Source organism: Mustelus asterias, chromosome 8 (genome assembly GCF_964213995.1).
Source record: "Mustelus asterias chromosome 8, sMusAst1.hap1.1, whole genome shotgun sequence".
Lineage (NCBI taxonomy): Eukaryota > Metazoa > Chordata > Chondrichthyes > Carcharhiniformes > Triakidae > Mustelus > Mustelus asterias.
In genome coordinates, this window is record NC_135808.1 from 100,015,923 (window position 1) to 100,035,996 (window position 20,074).

General features: G+C 40.2%; 1 protein-coding gene across 2 annotated transcripts in view; it reads left to right on the forward strand.

Annotated features, from left to right (window-relative positions):
* Positions 1 to 20,074, forward strand: part of ipo13b (importin 13b) — a 133,117-nt gene that overhangs the window by 65,076 nt on the left and 47,967 nt on the right. For both annotated transcript variants that reach the window (XM_078218587.1, XM_078218586.1), the window contains 2 exons: positions 901 to 927; positions 2,203 to 2,337. In XM_078218587.1, coding sequence (XP_078074713.1) covers positions 901 to 927; positions 2,203 to 2,337 — 162 coding nt within the window. The remainder of the gene's footprint in view (positions 1 to 900; positions 928 to 2,202; positions 2,338 to 20,074) is intronic.

A 20,074-nucleotide genomic window follows, 5' to 3' on the forward strand; every position in this document is an offset into this window, starting at 1 on the left:
ATAGTTTACTGGGTCAGCTGACCCTTACAGCATGTTACCATTGGTCACTAGAACAGATCCAATGTTACCATTGGTCACATTCTAACAAGTTCAGCTTTTTATATTGTGTTCATCTCCACATTCTCTTAATATTATGACAGGTATATTAATGTGGTTCAGATGTCCAATGATTGTGATTAACCTGTAATTCGCCTTCCTCTTCAGATAAAGAATGAAATGTTCAGCTCACTGCCAGAGCTGAGTATGGTACCTATTGTCTCATGTGTTTGCAGGCAGAGATGGAGGAGAAAGCAACTACCCACACTGTGCCTTGGTTTTGCAGCTATGTTTATCTGCATATTTTTGAAATAACAGAAAATGTTGGCAACACATGGCTGATCCGTCAACATTTCAAAACACCTAAAGCATTACCCTGTGCTTTTCATCTTTTCAAACCTTGGCCATATCTTTATTTCCAACATTTCTCTTTTTTTAAAATCTGAATTATTCTTTGTTTTTGATCTTATTCAGTGCAAAGTCAAAAAAGACTAAATTCAGCTCTAATGAGCCGTTAAACTCAATGTGCTATTGGAGGTGGTATTCAAAAACCACTGCTGTGAAAGAGGTTGCAGTTCTTTTGAAACAAATTGTTAAGCAGGTGCAGTTATTAATTCTATGCTTTGTTTGTATCCATTTTCTGCATATTAATGTATTAAATTAATTCAGCTTGTTAAATTATTTGAAAAATTGAGGTGTGTGAACAGTGTCAGTCAGCCCTGAGGTTAAGGGATAGGTCTACGAATGTGATAGGTCTGCGAATGTGATAGGTCTACGAATGTGATAGGTCTGCGAATGTGACATTTTGTTACAATGTAAACAGATGATAACCTGGAGTTTTCTTCTTGCTATTGTCTTCCACAGGAAGTTTTAATGAAACAAATTCATAAGGTCAGTGGACAAAATTTTACTGATGACCATTAAAGCTCTGATTTAAAAGAAATGATCATTTAGAAATGAGATATATTTGCAATTACTCTTCTGCCCTCACTATGTTTATGTGCATAGCAAAGCCTTACTAAAATAAGAATATAAAATGTAATTAAGCACTTGCTGCAAAATTCTTATAAAATAGTTTAAATTCAATTTTTGGACTGGATATGTAGATTCTAGCACTTATGTAAAAATAATTTTGATGCAACAAAGTTTGCATTGAAGTTTGAATTTACTACAAAAACAAAGGGCCAAGTCCTCTGATACTGAATGAGCTTCTGGAATTTTATCAAGTTATTCTGATTATATGTACAGTCTGCTTAGGTCCTCTTACTATAATTCCCATTCACAGATTTATATGTGAATGTTGCAAATGAATGAACAAGTTTAGGTCTATACTCTCTGGCATTTAGAAGAATAACGGGAGATCAAATTGAGGTATACAAGATGATAAAAGGTATGGATAAAGTAGATATGGAGTGGATGATTCTGCTGGTGTGGCATTCTAGGACGATAGGTCATAGTTTTAGGATTAGGGGTAGCAAATTTAAAACAGAGTTGAGAAGAAACTACTTCTCCCAAAGGGTTGTGAATCTGTGGAATTTGCTACGCAAAAGTGCGGTGGATGCTGGGAGAGTGAGTAAATTTAAGGAGGAGTTAGGCAGATTTTTAATTGGTGATGGATTGAAGAGTTATGGGGAGAAGGCAGGAGCACATCAGCCAAGATCGAATAGCAGAGCAGACTCGATGGGCCAAATGGCCTAATTCTGCTTCTATATCTTATGAACAACCAATGACAAAAGGCTATTTTAGTATTGAGTTCATTAGAGCACCAGAATGGGGGTAGCAGATAAGAAGTTATTAATCTGATAAATGTTTAACTTTAAAAGCTGTTAACATTTATATGCCTATATCTACTAAGGGTGGGGTTGTCAAAAACTGCCGTAGAAAGGTTTGGAGAATGATCGAATGTCAACATTCAAGTATATTTTAAAACCCAGTGGACTATCCAGGTTTTCACCATTATTTATTGTTTGATTTTACTTGTCTTGCCCTGTGCTTGTTTTAAACCCTGTTTTGGTACATGTTGACTTTTACTAGAAACATTCTAATTTCACTTGCTTTTTATTAATTTGCTACTACAAAAATGTTACCATTGTTTTTATTAACCTTAAGATTCTATAATCTGTTTTCATTCACTGAGCTCTGCTTTTATTTTTCCCCACCTCTCAGACAAGTCAATGTATGTGGCTGATGCAGGCACTGGGATTCCTGCTCTCTGCTCTCCAAGTGGAGGAAATCCTTAGGAACCTGCACTCCCTCATCAGCCCCTACATCCAGCAGCTGGAGAAACTTGCTGATGAGCCGGTATGTACGATGAAAAGCCAGCAGCTTCGTAATGTTTGCCCTGAAACCAAGACTTCACGATTGCACAAAACTGTCTTACGTGCTTCTCTTGCTTCTGTCTCACCTCCAGTACTTTATTTTCACCTTATTTTTCTGAAATATTCCTCCTCGTTTTATGCAGTGGGTTTTTTAATGGCCTTTTTATACCCTTGACCTCAACGTACTGTTAATCTGTCAGTTTAAGTTCCAAGAAACCCAAAATATCACAAAAGCACAAAGACAGTGACACACAAATTCTTATACAGCATATATTTTCTATTTATCAATTTCTAATTAAATGCAAGCTATTATTTGATTTCTAATTTGTGCAGTTGAATTTGGCACACTCTGTTGCATTCCATGGCAGATAATCCCAAACATGTAACACACGTAAAAAAACAGTTTTTCATATTATCATGATTTTATGTATTGATCTCTGATCCATCTCTTCTGCCTTATTTTGAAAGTTATCTTTACCATTTAGTACTCTAATACTCAGCAGTGTGTTTCCAAACCCTACCATTTTGTTGGTTTCTTGCTCAACTATGGAACATATTTCATAATTTCTTATAATTTGTCCTTTTTCATTGGGAATAAGCTTAATTGATTTTCTCTAACGTTTACATTTTTTTCTGGTCTAAGAACTAAAAAGTGTACACTCGAATGGGGGTCAGTTAGCTTTGTTGGCGAAGGGGCTGGAGTATGATGCAGAATGATGCCAACAGTGTGAATTCATTCATTCCTCATTACCAATTATGAGAGTTCATAGTCTGTCTGTTTGGAGTCTGTCTCCTCGCTTTGATGTGGTGCTCGTCAAACTATATAACCTCTTATCTCTCTTTAAAAGAGAGGTACCTATGTTGCTTTGTGGGCTAAATCTGCCTTTTGCTGATGACCTTGCATATGGTGTACATTTTTGATTAGTGTGCAATACTTGTCTCTCTTGCACTTCTTGGCTTTTCCCATATTACATGGAGTCACCATAATGCAGTTTGAACACACTCCCATCATATCAGATGCTATTCGTGAAATTTGATGAATGGTTTTTCAGCCAGATGCCCTTACTGCCTCTCACCCTTCCTGTTTACCTGGGCCGTGGACTGGCACTAATACCCACAGGCTTGTCTCCCGTCAAACTAGGGAAATTGAGGATCTGATCAAAAAGAAAAGAGGCGTACGTTAGGTCCAGGCAACTGAAAACAGATGGAGCTCTGGAGGAATACAGAGAGAGTAGGAAAGAACTCAAACAGGGAGTTAGAAGGGCAAAAAGAGGTCACGAAATGTTCTTGGTAGACAGGATTAAGGAGAATCCTAAGGCATTTTATTCATATGTTAGGAACAAAAGAGTTGTCAGGGAAAAAGTCGGACCTCTCGGGGACAAAGGAGGGGAATTATGCTTAGAACCCAAGGGTATAGGGGAGATCCTAAATGAATACTTTGCATCGGTATTCACAAAGGAGAGGGACTTGTTGACTGGGAGTGTCTCAGGGAGGTGTTGACCCGTTAGAGAGCATCTCCATTACAAGGGAGGAAGTGTTAGGTTTTTTAGGTAACATTAAAACTGACAAATCCCCAGGGCCTGATGGCATCTATCCTAGACTGCTCAGGGAGACAAGAGATGTAATTTCTGGGCCTCTGATGGAAATCTTTGTCTCTTCATTGGACACAGGTGAGGTCCCTGAGGATTGGAGGATAGTGAATGTGGTACCGTTATTTAAGAAGGGTAGCAGGGATAACCCGGGTAATTATAGGCCAGTGAGCTTGACGTCCGTGGTAGGGAAGTTGTTGGAGAGGATTCTTAGAGACAGGATGTATGCACATTTAGAACGGAACAATCTCATTAGTGACAGACAGCATGGTTGTGTAAGAGGGAGGTCGTGCCGTACAAATTTGGTGGAGTTTATTGAGGAAGTGACAAAAACGGTTGATGAAGGAAGGGCCGTGGATGTTGTCCATATGGATTTCAGTAAGGCATTTGACAAAGTCCCTCATGGCAGGTCGGTTAAGAAGGTTAAAGCTCATGGGATACAAGGAGAGGTGGCTAGATGGGTAGAAAACTGGCTTGGCCATAGGAGACAGAGGGTAGTGGCCGAAGGGTCTTTTTCCGGCTGGAGGTCTGTGACCAGTGGTGTTCCACAGGGCTCTGTACTGGGACCTCTGCTATTTGTGATGTGTATAAATGATTTGGAAGAAGGTGGAACTGGTGTTACCAGCAAGTTTGCGGATGACACGAAGATGGCTGGACTTGCGAATAGCGATGAACATTGTCGGACAATACAGCAGGATATAGATAGGCTGGAAAATTGGGCGGAAAAATGGCAATGGAATTTAATCCAGATAAATGCGAAGTGATGCATTTTGGAAGAACTAATGTAGGGGGGAGTTATACAATAAATGGCAGAGCCATCAAGAGTATAGAAACACAGAGGGACCTAGGTGTGCAAGTCCACAAATCCTTGAAGGTGGCAGCACAGGTGGAGAAGGTGGTGAAGAAGGCATATGGTATGCTTGCCTTTATAGGATGGGGTATAGAGTATAAAAGCTGGAGTCTGATGTTGCAGCTGTATAGAATGCTGGTTAGGCCACATTTGGAGTACTGCGTCCAGTTCTGGTCGCCGCACTACCAGAAGGATGTGGAGGCTTTAGAGAGAGAGTGCAGAGAAGATTTACCAGGATGTTGCCTGATATGGAGGGTCTTAGCTATGAGGAGAGATTGGGTAAACTGGGGTTGTTCTCCCGGAAAGACGGAGAATGAGGGGAGACCGAATAGAGGTGTACAAAATGATGAAGGGTATAGATAGGGTGAACAGTGGGAAGCTTTTTCCCAGGTCGGAGGTGACGATCACTAGGGGGCAAGGGCTCAAGGTGAGAGGGATGAAGTATAACTCAGATATTAGAGGGACGTTTTTTACACAGAGGGTGGTGGGGGCCTGGAATGCACTGCCAAGTAGGGTGGTGGAGGCAGACACGCTGGCATCGTTTAAGACTTACCTGGATAGTCACATGAGCAGTCTGGGAATGGAGGGATACAAACGAATGGTCTAGTTGGACCAATGAGCGGCACAGGCTTGGAGGGCCGAAGGGCCTGTTTCCTGTGCTGTACTGTGTTCTTTGTTCTTTGAACCAGAAATATTCTGACCGAGACGGGTACTACTGTCTGATCTATGCTCTCGTTCCTGTGCGATATTTTGCATTTGTCAATGTTAAATTTCTGTTGCTATGTTTTCCCATTGGATAACCAATCCAAATCCTCACTTGGCATCTTCTGCCTCTACTTTTCTCCCTATTCTAATGTCATCAATAAACTTGATAAAAGAGATTAGATTAGATGCAGTTAAATAATGTCCCTCTTTCCCATCTGTTATTGCACCTCGAGACTATTCTTTGTTCCATATTTTTAATTAAGTTATTATTCATGGATTACTTTGATTCCCTGTGCCTTGTAGCTTAAAAAGAAATCTTCCGTGGAGAACATCAAAAGACTCCTGGAAGTTCTTGTAATCAATATCGTAGGGAGTCCTGCAATCTATTTTACTTTTAATATTCAAAGAAGTTAGAGAGATCTGTGCCTCAGGATTTTTTCAATCTAAACTATGCTGCTTGATTTTTTAATTAAAGGTTTTTATACATATATTCAGCTTATTCTTTACGGTGCTCGTTATGATTTTACCCGTTATTGATTAGCTATTGAACCCATCAGTTGTTCAATAATGTGCTTATCCTTAGATACAGCTATATTTGCCCATTTTGAATCCTATGGAAGATTTCTAGCACTCAAATATTAATTCATAAAAATATCTGGTACCATGCAAATTTCCTCCCCAATTATCTTCCAATATATACCATCAGGTTTTAATGACTTTTTAATCTCAAGTCCCCTTTAGCTTGTGAACGCATATCTTGCAGACTTTTAAATCTTTTAACACATTTGGGTGCATTAAATATGGATGGCAAGGAAACTTTATCCTCTTCAGTGAATACTGTTGAGAAATATTCATATATTTTCTTTTATCTTTTACAATTCTAATTTCTTCCTTCATCATTGATTCTGCTGTTTCTATAGTCAGTGCTTAGATCCATTTTGGCATTTTTAATATCCCAAGTTGTTATAGTTGATTAGAGTTAATTGAGTTTTCCTTTTCTGTTTAGATTGTACATCTTTCTTGCATAATTTTAGCTTGAATACTTCAAGAACAGAGTTTTGCGGGTGTGCAGGCGGTGGATGGGGGAGGGGGGAGTGCTGTAAAATTTCCTGGGTGGCCTTCCTGCTGCCTATCTGTCCCTGACCTTTCTGAAATTTTATGATTAGCAGGCAAGGCCTTGTCCCAATTAATGGCCGCTTGAGGGCTGCTGCTTGACGTAATTTTGAGGCTGGCCGGGGGGTGGGGGGGGTGGGGGGGGGGGGGGGTGCAAGGTAAGCTTATTCGAGCTTGGGTGGGAAGGGGGAGTTGATGCCTCCACATCAAGCCCTCTTTCCCGATTAGGTGGTGCACCTCCAAAGTCTGCCCCTGTTCCCCTCTTTCCAACCCGATCCTCATGCACCCCTACCCATCTTTCACGGGGCTTTCCCACCACAAGACCCATGCACATACTTGCGACCTGAAGCTCTTGGCACGGACTCATGGGACTAAGTATAGTCCCAGCTGTAGCTATGACTCACAGTGGCACTGTTGGGACTACAGGGATGCCAGCAAATGAGATTGCCAAGCAGCTTCCAGTCAGTTTCTGCACTATGGAATGTTAAATGGCTGCAAGGCAGACAACATTGGTGAAAATGTGTTGCCGGCTGCCTTTTTCTGAAAAATCCTATCACCAAAATCTTGGGGAAACTAGGATTATTCTGTTTAGAGCAGAGATTATAGAGGTGTTCAAAATTATAAAGGTATTGCTAACCTAAGTCAGGAGAAACTGTTTTTATTGGTGGGTGGGTCAGTAACCAGCGTACACAGATTTAAGATAAAATGCAGGTGAGGAGAACTTTTTTAAGGTAATGAATCTTCATGATCCATAATGCACTACCTGAAAGGGTGGCAGAAGCAGATTCAATTATAACTTTCAAAAGGGAATAGGATGTATATTTGAAAAACGAAACAAATTGCGGGACTATGGGGAAAGAACATTAAGGTGGAACTAATTGGATAACTATGTCAAGGTGCAGCACAGGAACAATGGACCAAATCGTCACCTCCTCTGATGTAAGGTTTCATTATTCTGTGACTGCACCTTTCCTGTGCATTTTCTTCTCCCACAGTTGATATTGTTATCAGCCACCTTACTCTGTGCACTGGAAATTCACTACCATTAATTTCCAACAATAACTTGGTTTCTGCCCTTTCTAGTGCATCCATCTTTTCAGTATTCATAGCCTTTATCCTCTGATGGACAAACTGCCGGCTATAATAAGAGTGTCTGAGTTAGAGCATTGAATATGCTGGCCAATTCTTCTGTCCTCGTTCACGGCTGCGAGTTTGGCTGGAGCGCCGAGTTTTCCATTCTCTCTCACAATGGGTCCAGCCATGGATGAGGCCAGAGAAACCCATCTACTGTACTTTCCTATTTCACTCATCGCAGTTTTTTCCTTTTGTCCCTCAGCTGTTTTGACTTCTCAATATCCACGCACTCTAGACCAAAACATGTTTTAAATGTTTTTATATTCCATTACTGCCTTCTTGCTGCCTCTCCTCACTATCTTGCAAACTCTGTCACATTGGCCTGTGTCTTTTTCCAATTTGCTTTCCAAATATATTCTTTATGCTCCTCCTTCAGCAGGTCTTCTATTCAGTTGTCTCTCTCGCACACCCCATGCCAGACATCCATGAGCTTTTAACATTGAAGTCCTTTGAGCGCAAGTTCTTTTCTGCACTTCATGATCGTCGCCTTGATGAGCAAGCAATGTTCATTATAGCCCTGTCTAAACTCTTCAGTTTTTCCAATAAAATTATATTGTAAAAGCAGAATACACTGGAAGGTAAAATGAAAGTCATTTGTGTGCATTGACACCCTGATCTAAATGTATTTATAAATTTTACTGCCTCAAAATATCCGTTGAAGAGCATAAGTATTTTCTAGTTAAATTAAAATTGATGCTGTCACTCCAGCTTAAAAATGAATCGTCACTTCCATTTAATGAAGTTTAAATTTAAAAAGTATGCATAGGGTTGTACCTAAAGTAGATGTATTTACGTTTGTTTATTTATTTATTAGTCACAAGTAAGGCTTACATTAACACTGCAATGAAGTTACTCTGAAATTCCCCTAGTCGCCACACTTTGGCGCCTGTTCGGGTCAATGCACCTAACCAGCACGTCTTTCAGACTGTGGAAGGAAACCGGAGCACCCGGAGGAAACGCACGTAGACACGGAGAGAATGTGCAAACTCCACACAGACAGTGACCCAAGCTGGGAATCGAACCCGTTCCCTGGCGCTGAGAGGCAGCAGTGCTAACCACTGTGCCACCATGCCGCCCACAATTTCTTGCATGTCTCAAATATTTCACAATAAATTAAATTGTGCTGATTGTTAGGTGGATAGACCCAGCAGCAATTTTGTAGCCAAAAAAGTCTTGCAAATAGTGTAATTAATGACCAATTAACCTATTTTATGGTGGTATTGGTTGAAGAATGTTGATCAGGATATTTGGAAATCCTTGTTTTCATTCAATTAGTATCATGTGATCTTTAACATTCACTGGGGACGGGATGGTGGGGGCTTGAAGCAGCAACAACTTGTGTTTGTATAGCACCTTTAACGTAAGTGCTTCCCAAGGGTGTTTTGACAACAGACCTCATGGCTATTAGCTCAGATGACCAAAAACTTGGTCAAAGTGATAGGTTTTAAGGAGAGTCTTTAAGGAGGAATGCGCACTAGAGAAACAGAGGTACAGGAAGGCTTTAGGCAGCGGAAGGTGTAGCCACCAGTGATGGAGTAGTTAAAGTCAAGCTTATGGTATTTGCTACCAAATAAACCTGTTGGACTTTAACCTGGTGTTGTGAGACTTCTTACTGTGCTTACCCCAGTCAAACGCCGGCATCTCCACATCAGGAGTAGTTAAAAACAGGGATACTCGGGAGGTCAGAATTACAGCATACATATCTTGAGGGTAGTGAGTTGGAGGACATTACAGAGATGGGGAAAGGCAAGGCTATGAAGGGATTTGAAACCAAGGAGGAGACTTTTAAAATCAAAATGTTGCTTGACCTGGAGCCAATGTAAGTTAACAAGCGCAAGGATGGTGGGGAAATGAGACTTGGTGTGGGCTAAGACACAGATGGCAGAGTTTTGGATGACCTTAAGTCTATGGCGGGTAAAATGTGGGAGACCAGCCAGGAGTGCATTGGAATAGTCAAGTTTAGAGGCAATGAAGGCATGAATGAGGGGTTCAGCAGCTAATGAGCTGAGAAAGGGGTGAAGCTAGACAACTGCATGAAGTGGAAATAGGCAGTCTTAGTGATGCTACGAATATGTGGTCGGAAACTCATCTCCAGGGTCAAAGATGATACCAAGGTTGCAAACTGACATAAGAAGGCTTATCTCGGACTGTTGCCAGGGAGCGGGATGGAGTCAGTAGTTAGAGAACAGAGTTTAGAACAGACAATAAAAAGATGGCTGAGGTCTTCCCAATATTTAATTGGGGGCGATTTCTGTTCATCCAGAACAGTTGCCGGATATACGGTCTGATAATTTAGCAACAGCACAGGAATCGAGATAGGTGGTGTTGACAATGACATTGCGGCATCTCTCAATACTGGGTTTAGGCATCAGCCTAGATTATCTACACAGGTCAAAGAATGAGACTGAAAGCCATAGGGTGGAATTTTCTCAGAAAAATTCTAAGTGTAAAACGGGCGAGAAAACATGAGATTTTCTCACCAATTTTTTCAGCGAGGTAAATAATGGTAATTTACAGCTCTCTGTGTAATGCAGAGGCTGTAATGCGAATCTCGCCAGTAGAGGAGGAGGTGTGGAGTCTCAGCACAACTGTGAGGCTGGCTGCAGGCGCCCTGATCTCCCAGTGTACTCTGTACACATTGACGCCTTCCCGGCGTGAAGCTGATTTCACCAGGCTAACGGGGCTGGCAAGATGGTGAGAAATGGGGCGCGAAACCAATTTTTCACCTCTCTCCCTATCTTACTGGTTTGCCACACCGATCGACCTGTGTGGCGAGCCGGTAAGGTCTGCTCATTATATTTGATTCAACTGGAAATGCTGGAAATATTAGGTCGTAAAGGTAAAGTTGCCAAAGTCCCAGATGACCATTGACTGCTCTCTCCTTTTGAGGGGAGAGCTGACTGGTGGTGATTTAACTTGAAGATCACCACACCTCAAGTGAGGGAAAGGCTAAAAGGTTGGCCCTTCATGAATATTATTAGATCATACAACATCTGTTGAGGGAGCAGGCATGTTAAGTCAACTACTGCCCAATCGCTGTTTCCAGCATTTTCTGTGCTTTGCTTTTGCATCAGAATTTCAGCATCTATAGTTTTTCTGCTAGTACAGTAATACAATCGAGATTTGGATTCTATGCAGAACAAATATTTACCACCATGCACCTCTTCACAACAGATGCTCTGGTGCTCTAATAGGGAATCTCTACTTTGCATCAATGTACCTCAACTCCATTGAATAATCACTCTTAATTTGTAGCAGTAAAGCCTTACTATGCCTGAGAACTGTTTTCTGAGAGATTTTGCTGTGTTGCATGTGAAAACATAATTGCAGTTGCAGTATCTTGTCATACTTTCCGTACTTTCTGTATTCCAGGGGTGCTTCTGTCGCAGGCTGACTGTAATTTTTAATTGACATAGGGGAAAAAACCTTTAGAGGTAGAATGAAAGCAGTATAGGATTAATATCTTTCTTTAAGGTATAACAAAGCACCAATTGTAGTGTCAATCCTGGAGATCTGCTTTGCTGTGCTATCAAATTGAATCCTAACTCTAAAATAACAGTGTAAAATCACTTGGTCATAGCATTACAATTGTACAGTAAATGGGCAAGTGCTACTTTTTTCTAACTTTTTTGGAGCTCTGGTTCAGCTGGCCAGGCTTAAACTTGTAAATTCAGAACTCAAAATTTTTCTGAAATTCATTGCCTTGCATTGTTTCCAAGACTCTTATGAAATAAAGCCAAAAACATGCATGTGAGCATCTTCCATCGTGAATATATTCAAATTAATTTATGAGCGAAAGCTAGGACCACCATTTTATGGTGTCTAAATAAAATTAACTCAAGCTTCATTTGATTTTTTTTATTTGACATCATGGGGATCATCTATAATTCAGTCTAATTACAATTAGTTGCAGTGATTTAGGTGAATGAGCAAGTTGAATTCTGTTTTTTGTTGCATGTTTTGGAAATTCTTCTTTTTTTCTTTATTAAAATTGTCATTTGGGGGCCTTGTTAGAACCTGTTGCTGCTGTATAATTTTCATCACTTTCAGAATTGGGTTTGATCTGATACGGTCTGCTAGTTAGCTTCTGCTGTCTCTGATACAATAACAGGGTACAAAAGTGGAAGGTAAGGACAATAAATGCCTCTTAGATTATCCCTTAACATTGTTCAAAAAGTATTTTTATTTTTGTACGTGTACCTAAATAGTCATTTTTATTTACTGTAAATTGAAATATCAATTTTATTGGATCAAATCCTATCAATAACCAGAGTACTTAAATTTTAACATTGAAATTTAATAAACTGTCTTCTGTTGCATCCTTGCAGCAGGGATATAGGGTTGTTTGTAATGTGAAACAACTTGTGTTTGGCAGTTTTGTCTTTTATTACACAAAGTAGGTAATAAAATCACAGAATTGTTACAGTTATCAAATCTCTAATCAATCTTCTCTTCAAAGAAAACAGATTGGAGAAATTGGGACGATCTACCTATATGAAGTTTCTCATCCCTTCTCATTAATTTTTCCTGCACTTTCTCTAAAGACTTCACAACTTTCCTAAAGTGTGACATCCCAAAACCTTCCCCTTATTCATATGTTTGTATGAACCAGCTGCAATACTCCACTTGAGGCCAAACTTGAAAGCAAAGGTGCTGGTTTAAGTCAAAATAATTTAACAAAACAAAAATCGAAGAAAATAAATATTCATAACTAAACTCTATCTTAAATCAGTTAGATTAAAGACGTTAGAAGTACAATGAACACACAGTTACTTATTTGCTAAACTGAATTTTAGATGTCAAATTTCCTTCTACATTAGTTTGGTTCGATACGCCAATAACTCGAGCTAAATACTTATCAAAATTTGGAGGATTGACCACTTGGTCTGAGTACTGCTTCAAGGATTTGCGTAACAGTTGAGATTTCTTGGGCCTCATTTCCAGTAAAATTTTCCCTTCAAATTTCCTCTTTCACCAGGATGTTGGAGCATTTCAGCTATGAAGAGAGGCTGGTTAGGTTGGGATTGTTTTTCTTAGAGTAGAGAAGGCTGAGGGGGTACCTGATTGAGGTGTGCAAAATTATGAGGGATATAGGAAGGGTAGATAGGAAGAAGCATTTCCCTGTAGGAGGAGGGTCAGTAACAAGTCAGCATAGACTTGCGGTAAGGGGCAAGAAAAATTTAAAGGGGATTTGAGAAAAAAAACTTTTTCATCCAGAGGGTAGTGGGAATATGGAACTCGCTGCCCGAAGATGGTAGAGGCCAGGAACCCTGACAACATTTTAAGAAGCGTTTAGATGAGCACTTGAAACACCATAGCAAACAAGGCTATGGACCAAGTGCTGGAAAATGGCATTAAAATGGATATGTACTTGATGGCCAGCGCTGTCACAATGAGCTGAAGGACCTCTTTCTGTGCTGTAAAGCTCGACACAATTCCACAGTTGTAGACTCTCAGTTCAATACAGGTATAGGTAGCTTCTCCCGAGAAGTCATAGAAATCATAGAAACCCTACAGTACAGAAAGAGGCCATTCGGCCCATCAAGTCCGCACCGACCACAATCCCACCCAGGCCCTACCCCCACATCCCCACATATTTACCCACTAATCCCTCTAACCTCCACATCTCAGGACACTAAGGGGCAATTTTAGCATAGCCAATCAACCTAACCCGCACATCTTTGGACTGTGGGAGGAAACCGGAGCACCCGGAGGAAACCCATGCAGACACGAGGAGAATGTGCAAACTCCACACAGACAGTGACCCAAGCCAGGAAACGAACCCAGGTCCCTGGGGCTGTGAAGCAGCAGTGCTAACCACTGTGCTACCGTGCCGCCCGAAGTCAACTTCGGCCAGAATTCTCCCTGGTTCCAATATTCTTCAACTCTAGAGTCTTTCATCAAATTACTTGCTTGGCCTGTCACTTTTGTGCTCCATTGCTGTCTCTCTTTCTCACTCTCATGCACTCCCACTCTTGCTTTCTTTTTCCCACTATTGTGATCTCTCTCAGGTTCTCTTTTGTACTCTCTCACACTTTTCTTGGTGTGTGCGCTCTCCTTTCTGGCATGTGCACCCGCTCTTGCTCTCACTCACATATCTCCCTACACCTCTTCCCTCCCCAAACCTGGATATGCCCTGGCTGAAATATCTGGAATTATACTTGAGCACACAACCTTCTGACTCCCAAGATGAGAGGGCTACCACTGATCAAGAGCGACATGTCCCTGGGCGTAAAACCTGACCTACACTTTGCAAATGCATCAATTTAAAACAGATATATGATCTGCGAGACAGTTGTGTCAACCCAGCCACTGCCATGGTTTACCTGACTGAGATTGTGGGCAGAATTCTCCCAGAAAAATTAAGTGTTGAGTTCGTGAGAAAACTGCAGTAATTCACACTTTTCTTCAGTGGGAATTCACACTAGAATCTCCCACACTCTGTGCAATGCCAAGGCCACCAGCGTGATTATTATTAGATGTCAGGGGGTGGGGTCTACTCCTGCCCAGGCGGCTGAAACCAGCATGCGCAGTGGCCCTGAACTGTCAGCCGTTTGCAGCGGGATGGGAGAATTGCCCCCCGCATATTTATGTTAAGTTATAAGAGTGATCTGAACCTTTGTTCATGAAAAACTAGGTTGAGATTGTCCCAAGTGGATCCTCATAACGAGCAGATCAGAAAAAGATTCACATCAGATACATTGTACTTAAATTTGTGATAGAATTAGTCCTTTTTGTTTTAATGGGGAATGTAATGAGCATTAGAAAGCTTATTCAGTAATTCCCATTTGGTATGTGAGCCACCCTTTTCACCTGAACAGAGAACAAATGGCAAAATTAAATGTTGAAAAGTGTGAATATTCTAATTTTGCATAATATTGCATAAGCCAGCGGGTCGGTTAGCTCAGTTAGCTGGACAGCAACGCCAACAGCATGGGTTCAGCTCCCATACCGGCTGAAGTTATTCATGGAGGCCGTCTTCTCAACCTTGCCCCTTGCCTGAGGTGTGTGATCCTTGGATTGAATCACCACCAGTCAGCTCTCCCTCTCGAAGGGGAGAGCAGCCTATGGCCATCTGGGATTATGGTGACCTTTACATAATTATGGTAACCTTTACATAATTATGGTGACTTCTACATCAATGGGGATGAAGTAGAAAGGGTCGAGAGCTTCAAGTTTTTAGGTGAACAACAACTTGCCCTGGTCCCCCCCCATGCCGACACTATAGTTAAGAAAGCCCACCAATGCCTCTACTTTCTCAGAAGACTAAGAAATTTGGCACGTCAGCTATGTCTGTCACTAATTTTTACAGATGCACCATAGAAAGCATTCTTTCTGGTTGTATCACAGCTTGGTATGATTCCTGCTCTTCCCAAGACTGCAAGGAACTACAAAAGGTTGTGATTGTAAACCAGCCTCCCATCCATTAACTCTGTCTACATTTCCCGCTGCCTCGGCAAAGCAACCAGCATAATTAAGGACCCACGCACCCCGAACATTCTCTCTTCCACCTTCTTCCTTCGGGAAAAAGATACAACAGTCTTGAGGTCACGTACCAACCAACTCAAGAACAGCTTCTTCCCTGCTGCTATCAGACTTTTGAATGGATTTATCTTGCATTAAGTTGATCTTTCTCTACACCCTACTGTAACACTACATTCTGCACTCTCGCTTCTTTCTCTATGAATGGTATGTTTTCTCTGTACAGCGCGCAAGAAACAATACTTTTCACTGTATGTTAGTACATGTGACAATAATAAATCAAATCAAAATCAAATCAAGTGAACTCCTGAAGTTGTGTAATTATTTTGCATAATTGTGTAAGGGCACATAAGTATCCTGTGTAAAAGTGTGAAATAAAATCTTGCAGCTCCTTGTGGAATTATTTGGGGAGGTAAGGGATAAAGGAGATTGCGGTGGGGCTGTATAGTAGATGTAAAGTACGTGAACTTTGGGAAAGCTTTTCACCAGATGATAGATCACATGGTAGATAACTAGTGAGGATAGCAAATTGGATAGAAGGGGCAAAACAGGGTGTGAGTTGAGGCCAATTATTTTAAAGTGGTAGGAAGTGGGTGATGATTTGATTCAGTTGGCACTTCTGTTCATAAAGTTTAAAGTTTAGTTATTAGTCACAAGTAGGCTTATATTAACACTGCATTGAAGTTACTGTGAAAATCCCTTAGTTGCTGTGGGAGGCACCTGGAGGAAACCCACTCAGACACTGAGAGAATGTGCAGACTTCACACAGATAGTGACTCAAACCGGATATTGAACCTAGGTCCCAGGAGCTTTGAGGCAGCAGTGCTTACCACTGTGCCACCCACAATGGTATATATTGATGATCAGAGGGAATGGTGTCTAAATATACAGATGATACCAAAATAGAAGGTGTTAGTTGTATCAAGAATGTAGGAGGTGTTGGTTGTATTGAGGAATGCAGGAGCTGTTGTATAGGGAAGACAGGAGGAAATTACAAATGTATTTTAATAAGATGGAGAACTTGGTTAAATAATGGCAGGTTCGGTGTCTGAGATTTAAAATAATGCATTATTTGCTTTTAACAAAATAGAATGCAGCAATGATATCAGACCGAAGTTGGTTCACTGCGTGGAAGGGCAAAGTGACTTGAGATGTACAGGTTCGTAGTACATGAAAGACAGCATCTCAGATTGATGATACTAAAAAAATTAAGAGTTCCAGATTTTAATTCCAGAGAGTATAAGAAAAAGGTAATGGAAAACCTTAATAAAATCTTAATACTTCAATACTGTATATAGCATTGGACTCCCGACTAAAGGAAGGATGTTGCAGTTTAGTGAGGCTGTGACAAAGATTCACCAAGATGCCTAATAAGAGGAAAAACAGACTTCAAGATTAGATGTTTTTTCACTCAAATAATGCAGATCATGGGGCAGCGTAATAGAACTGTTGAAAATTATGAAAGGATGAGACAGGGCAGGTAGAAGCAGACTATTTCCAGTAGTTGAAGTTCAAACATGAGGCACCAAATCTACAAAGCTGAATGCTTGTGATACATCTGTGAGACTAGCTGTAGACTGTGGAATTCCTTTCTAGGGTTGATGGTTGTGACAGAAATTCTGTCAACAATCAAGTTTAGATTGATAGTTGGATGAAGGAAAAATGTTGAAGGGATATAAAGATGTATAATTGAAACTGTTTGTATGGAATGTGAACCATAACTTGGGTCAAGTTGGGCCAAATAGCCTGAAATATATGATGCCACTTATTTAAATTTGTGTTCTATAAATGGTTTTTTAAAAAATCCTTTCTCAACCAGACCGTTTCAAACTGCTATCACATATATAAGATTGTATTTAACAGAATGATACACCTCAGAATTTAGATAACCTTGCACCATTCGTGCTTTGCTAGAGCAACTGAAGATATGGGGTGGGATTGTACGGCCTCGCTCGTCCCGAAACTGTAAAATCCTGTCCGAGGTCAACGGACCTTCCCTTCCCATTGTCCACCCCTCGCCCGCTCCGATTCCCATGGCGGGCAGGGCAGTAAAATTCTGGCCATCAGCTAAAACGTCAGCTAAATCCTTAAAACAAACTCCTCACTTAAGCTTGAAACCATGCGTTCTATATAACCTGCAGGAGTGGTGATTACATCAGTGTATGTCTCAGCATAATTTAAATGTAAATTAATATTATTTTTTTCCAGGCCCAAATGGGTTAAATTTTCTAAACTACACCACAATGGTGATATTTTTATGAAAGTTGTTGGAATTTCAGACTGAATTTCACCTTCACAGATGTCCTCCACGCATTAAAAGTGATGTGTAATTTCTGTAATGAGGAAGGAAAGATAATGACTGAAGCTACAGTGCAGGTTTCATGCTGTTCAGAAGACAGTTTGTTAAAAGCTAACTATAGCCTTATGCTGAAATGTGTAATTGCCAGTTACTGTAATCTTCATTCTTGGTATTTTTTTCACTGTGTTATTTAAAGTCTTCCCTTTATTTGTTGCCAGCTCTTTTTTTTTTATAACACCGATTGATGTCTTCCTTTGCTGAGTCCTCATTAACTGTACAAAAGCACTTCAATGTGAAGACCACACTTGTCAGAAATGCCTTGTAATTTAATGGCAATAACTAGCGGGATATAGATTTACAAAACCAAGAACTTGTCAGTATAATGAGGGTTTTATTTGTGGGTGCGTTATACGTGTGACTTTTCTTTTTGCAGAAGGCTGACAAACTTCTGATTTTCCTACAGTTAACGGGTAAGTCCTTTTGAGAGCAGAGGTGGCTGAAACAATTGATTTTTTTTTAAGTGCCAACTTTTAAGCTGTTCACAAAGCTATTTATGATCTTGGCTCTTAAATATTAAATCACTAGTTCATTCAAGAATTGGCAAATTTCAACTGATGTGTTAATTTTAAAATTAATGCACTTTTATTATTACATGTATAAGAATGCATTATAATCTGTTCCTTGTTCTAAACTCAACAATTTCCATATTTACCTCAAAGTACAAATACATTGAAGGAGTGGCATTGAATTCAAAGCTGCAATTTCTGCTACCTTGAGCATTGCTTTCAGCTCTTGCATTCATTTTAACATCATGCTTTCAAAAAATCAAGGGTGGCATGTTTATTTAGGGAAAGGCTTTGTGTTCTAAATTAAATTAACTTGGTGAAACCCCACTTTGCTGCTACGCTTTGTTTTGGGTCTCATCTATAGCTCCTACACAGTGTTTACTCCATGCTGCTTAATTTCTATAGCTCAAGACACAGCAACAAAATAAAATATTACATTTTATACAAGAGGGAGGATTTTGAGCATCAGATTCTTGGCAATTGGTTTTGGAGGGACTGACATCTGGATCCTAACAATCGAGTGGACATGTTGTCGAGTCTGATCCCTGGTAGTCACATTGGATGCAAGAGTAGTTCAGTAAAAGTGTGTATCCAGGGAATATATCCACGTAGGTAAACGCTGATCCTATGTTAATTCAGTTGTGCAAATACCTGAATTTCTGGATTGTCAGTACGAGAAGCAAAACAAATTTGAATACTGCTTGTTGCAGAAGCTGAGACAGAATTCAATGGCTGACATAGTTTTCTGTCAAATTCACAATTTTGTAAAGCTTACTTTTAAACACTGCCCGGAGTTTGCACATTTTGTTCTTCTAAAGGAATATGACGAGATAGAATTTGCCCTTGTTTTGGGCCCACAAGAAATGTAATTTTCATAAAATTCTTGTTGTTTTATTGTATTAATATATATCCATTCTATTAAAACCTTGCATTTTTGTAGACTTCCAACTTAATCCATTATAAATTTTTAAGTCCAACTGTCAGGCTGTAATTTGACGACATAAAATGGCAGTGCTGTTCCCTCAGCTCCTTCGCTATAGTGGTGGCTAAATTATGTCTTTGTGCTCAATTGCAGTTGTCCCATGCCTTGTAACCAGCTTCATCTGAAAATTGTACATTTCCTTGACTCCCTATGAGCAATGCCACATGACATTGACTAGTAATGTATTAAAATCCATGAATAAGTAAAACTACCACTATCTAGATCATTGAAATCAATAGGTAATGTTGTAAAGGGAATTAAATTTCTTCTGAAGTTGGACCAAAATCTCTTCAGTCTGGTACAGCGTAAGTCTAAGATGTATTATTCCTTTTGACGAACAGTGAGCAAGACTTTGTGGGAGTCTTTATTAATTTTCTCACCAATTATCTTTCCTGTGTTCCTGAATGTATTGAATGCTTGCTGAATTAAGGCTCCACAGGTGCTAAGCAACTATATCAGGGTGGCCGTATTCATGACTGTGCCGTGATGTGTGTTGGGTTAACAAAGTAGGGTGTTACAGCCATGCTTTATCCTGCCCCTACTGGCATTTGCTACTGTCTTGAAAATGAGAACCCTGGATAATTTCCTTTTCCACACCTCACTACTAAACATGAGTGCAATGTCCAATTGTAGCACTTGTGTGTTGCCCTTGTCAAAATTGGTTACATCAACATATTAAATAAGTGTTACTGAAATGGTGGAGGAGAGAGGTATCTGTGACATATAGGTGGATTATTTGTATTACCATTGTGTGTATGATCCTTTAATTGACTAAATATATGTATGTGTATACAATCAAGTTCGACTTATCAGAGGGGCATGTTCTTTCTTAAAAGCATCTGGATAGTGAACTGTAGCTGAGACAGGATTTGTAGGAACACTGTGCAAACAATGCCATATCCTCTATGTCACCTCATCCAGTAAATTTGATTGAGAGCTGTGCCAGCCATTTTCCTTAATGGGTTGTTTCTCTGTATCCAACAACTATAGTTTGAGGTGT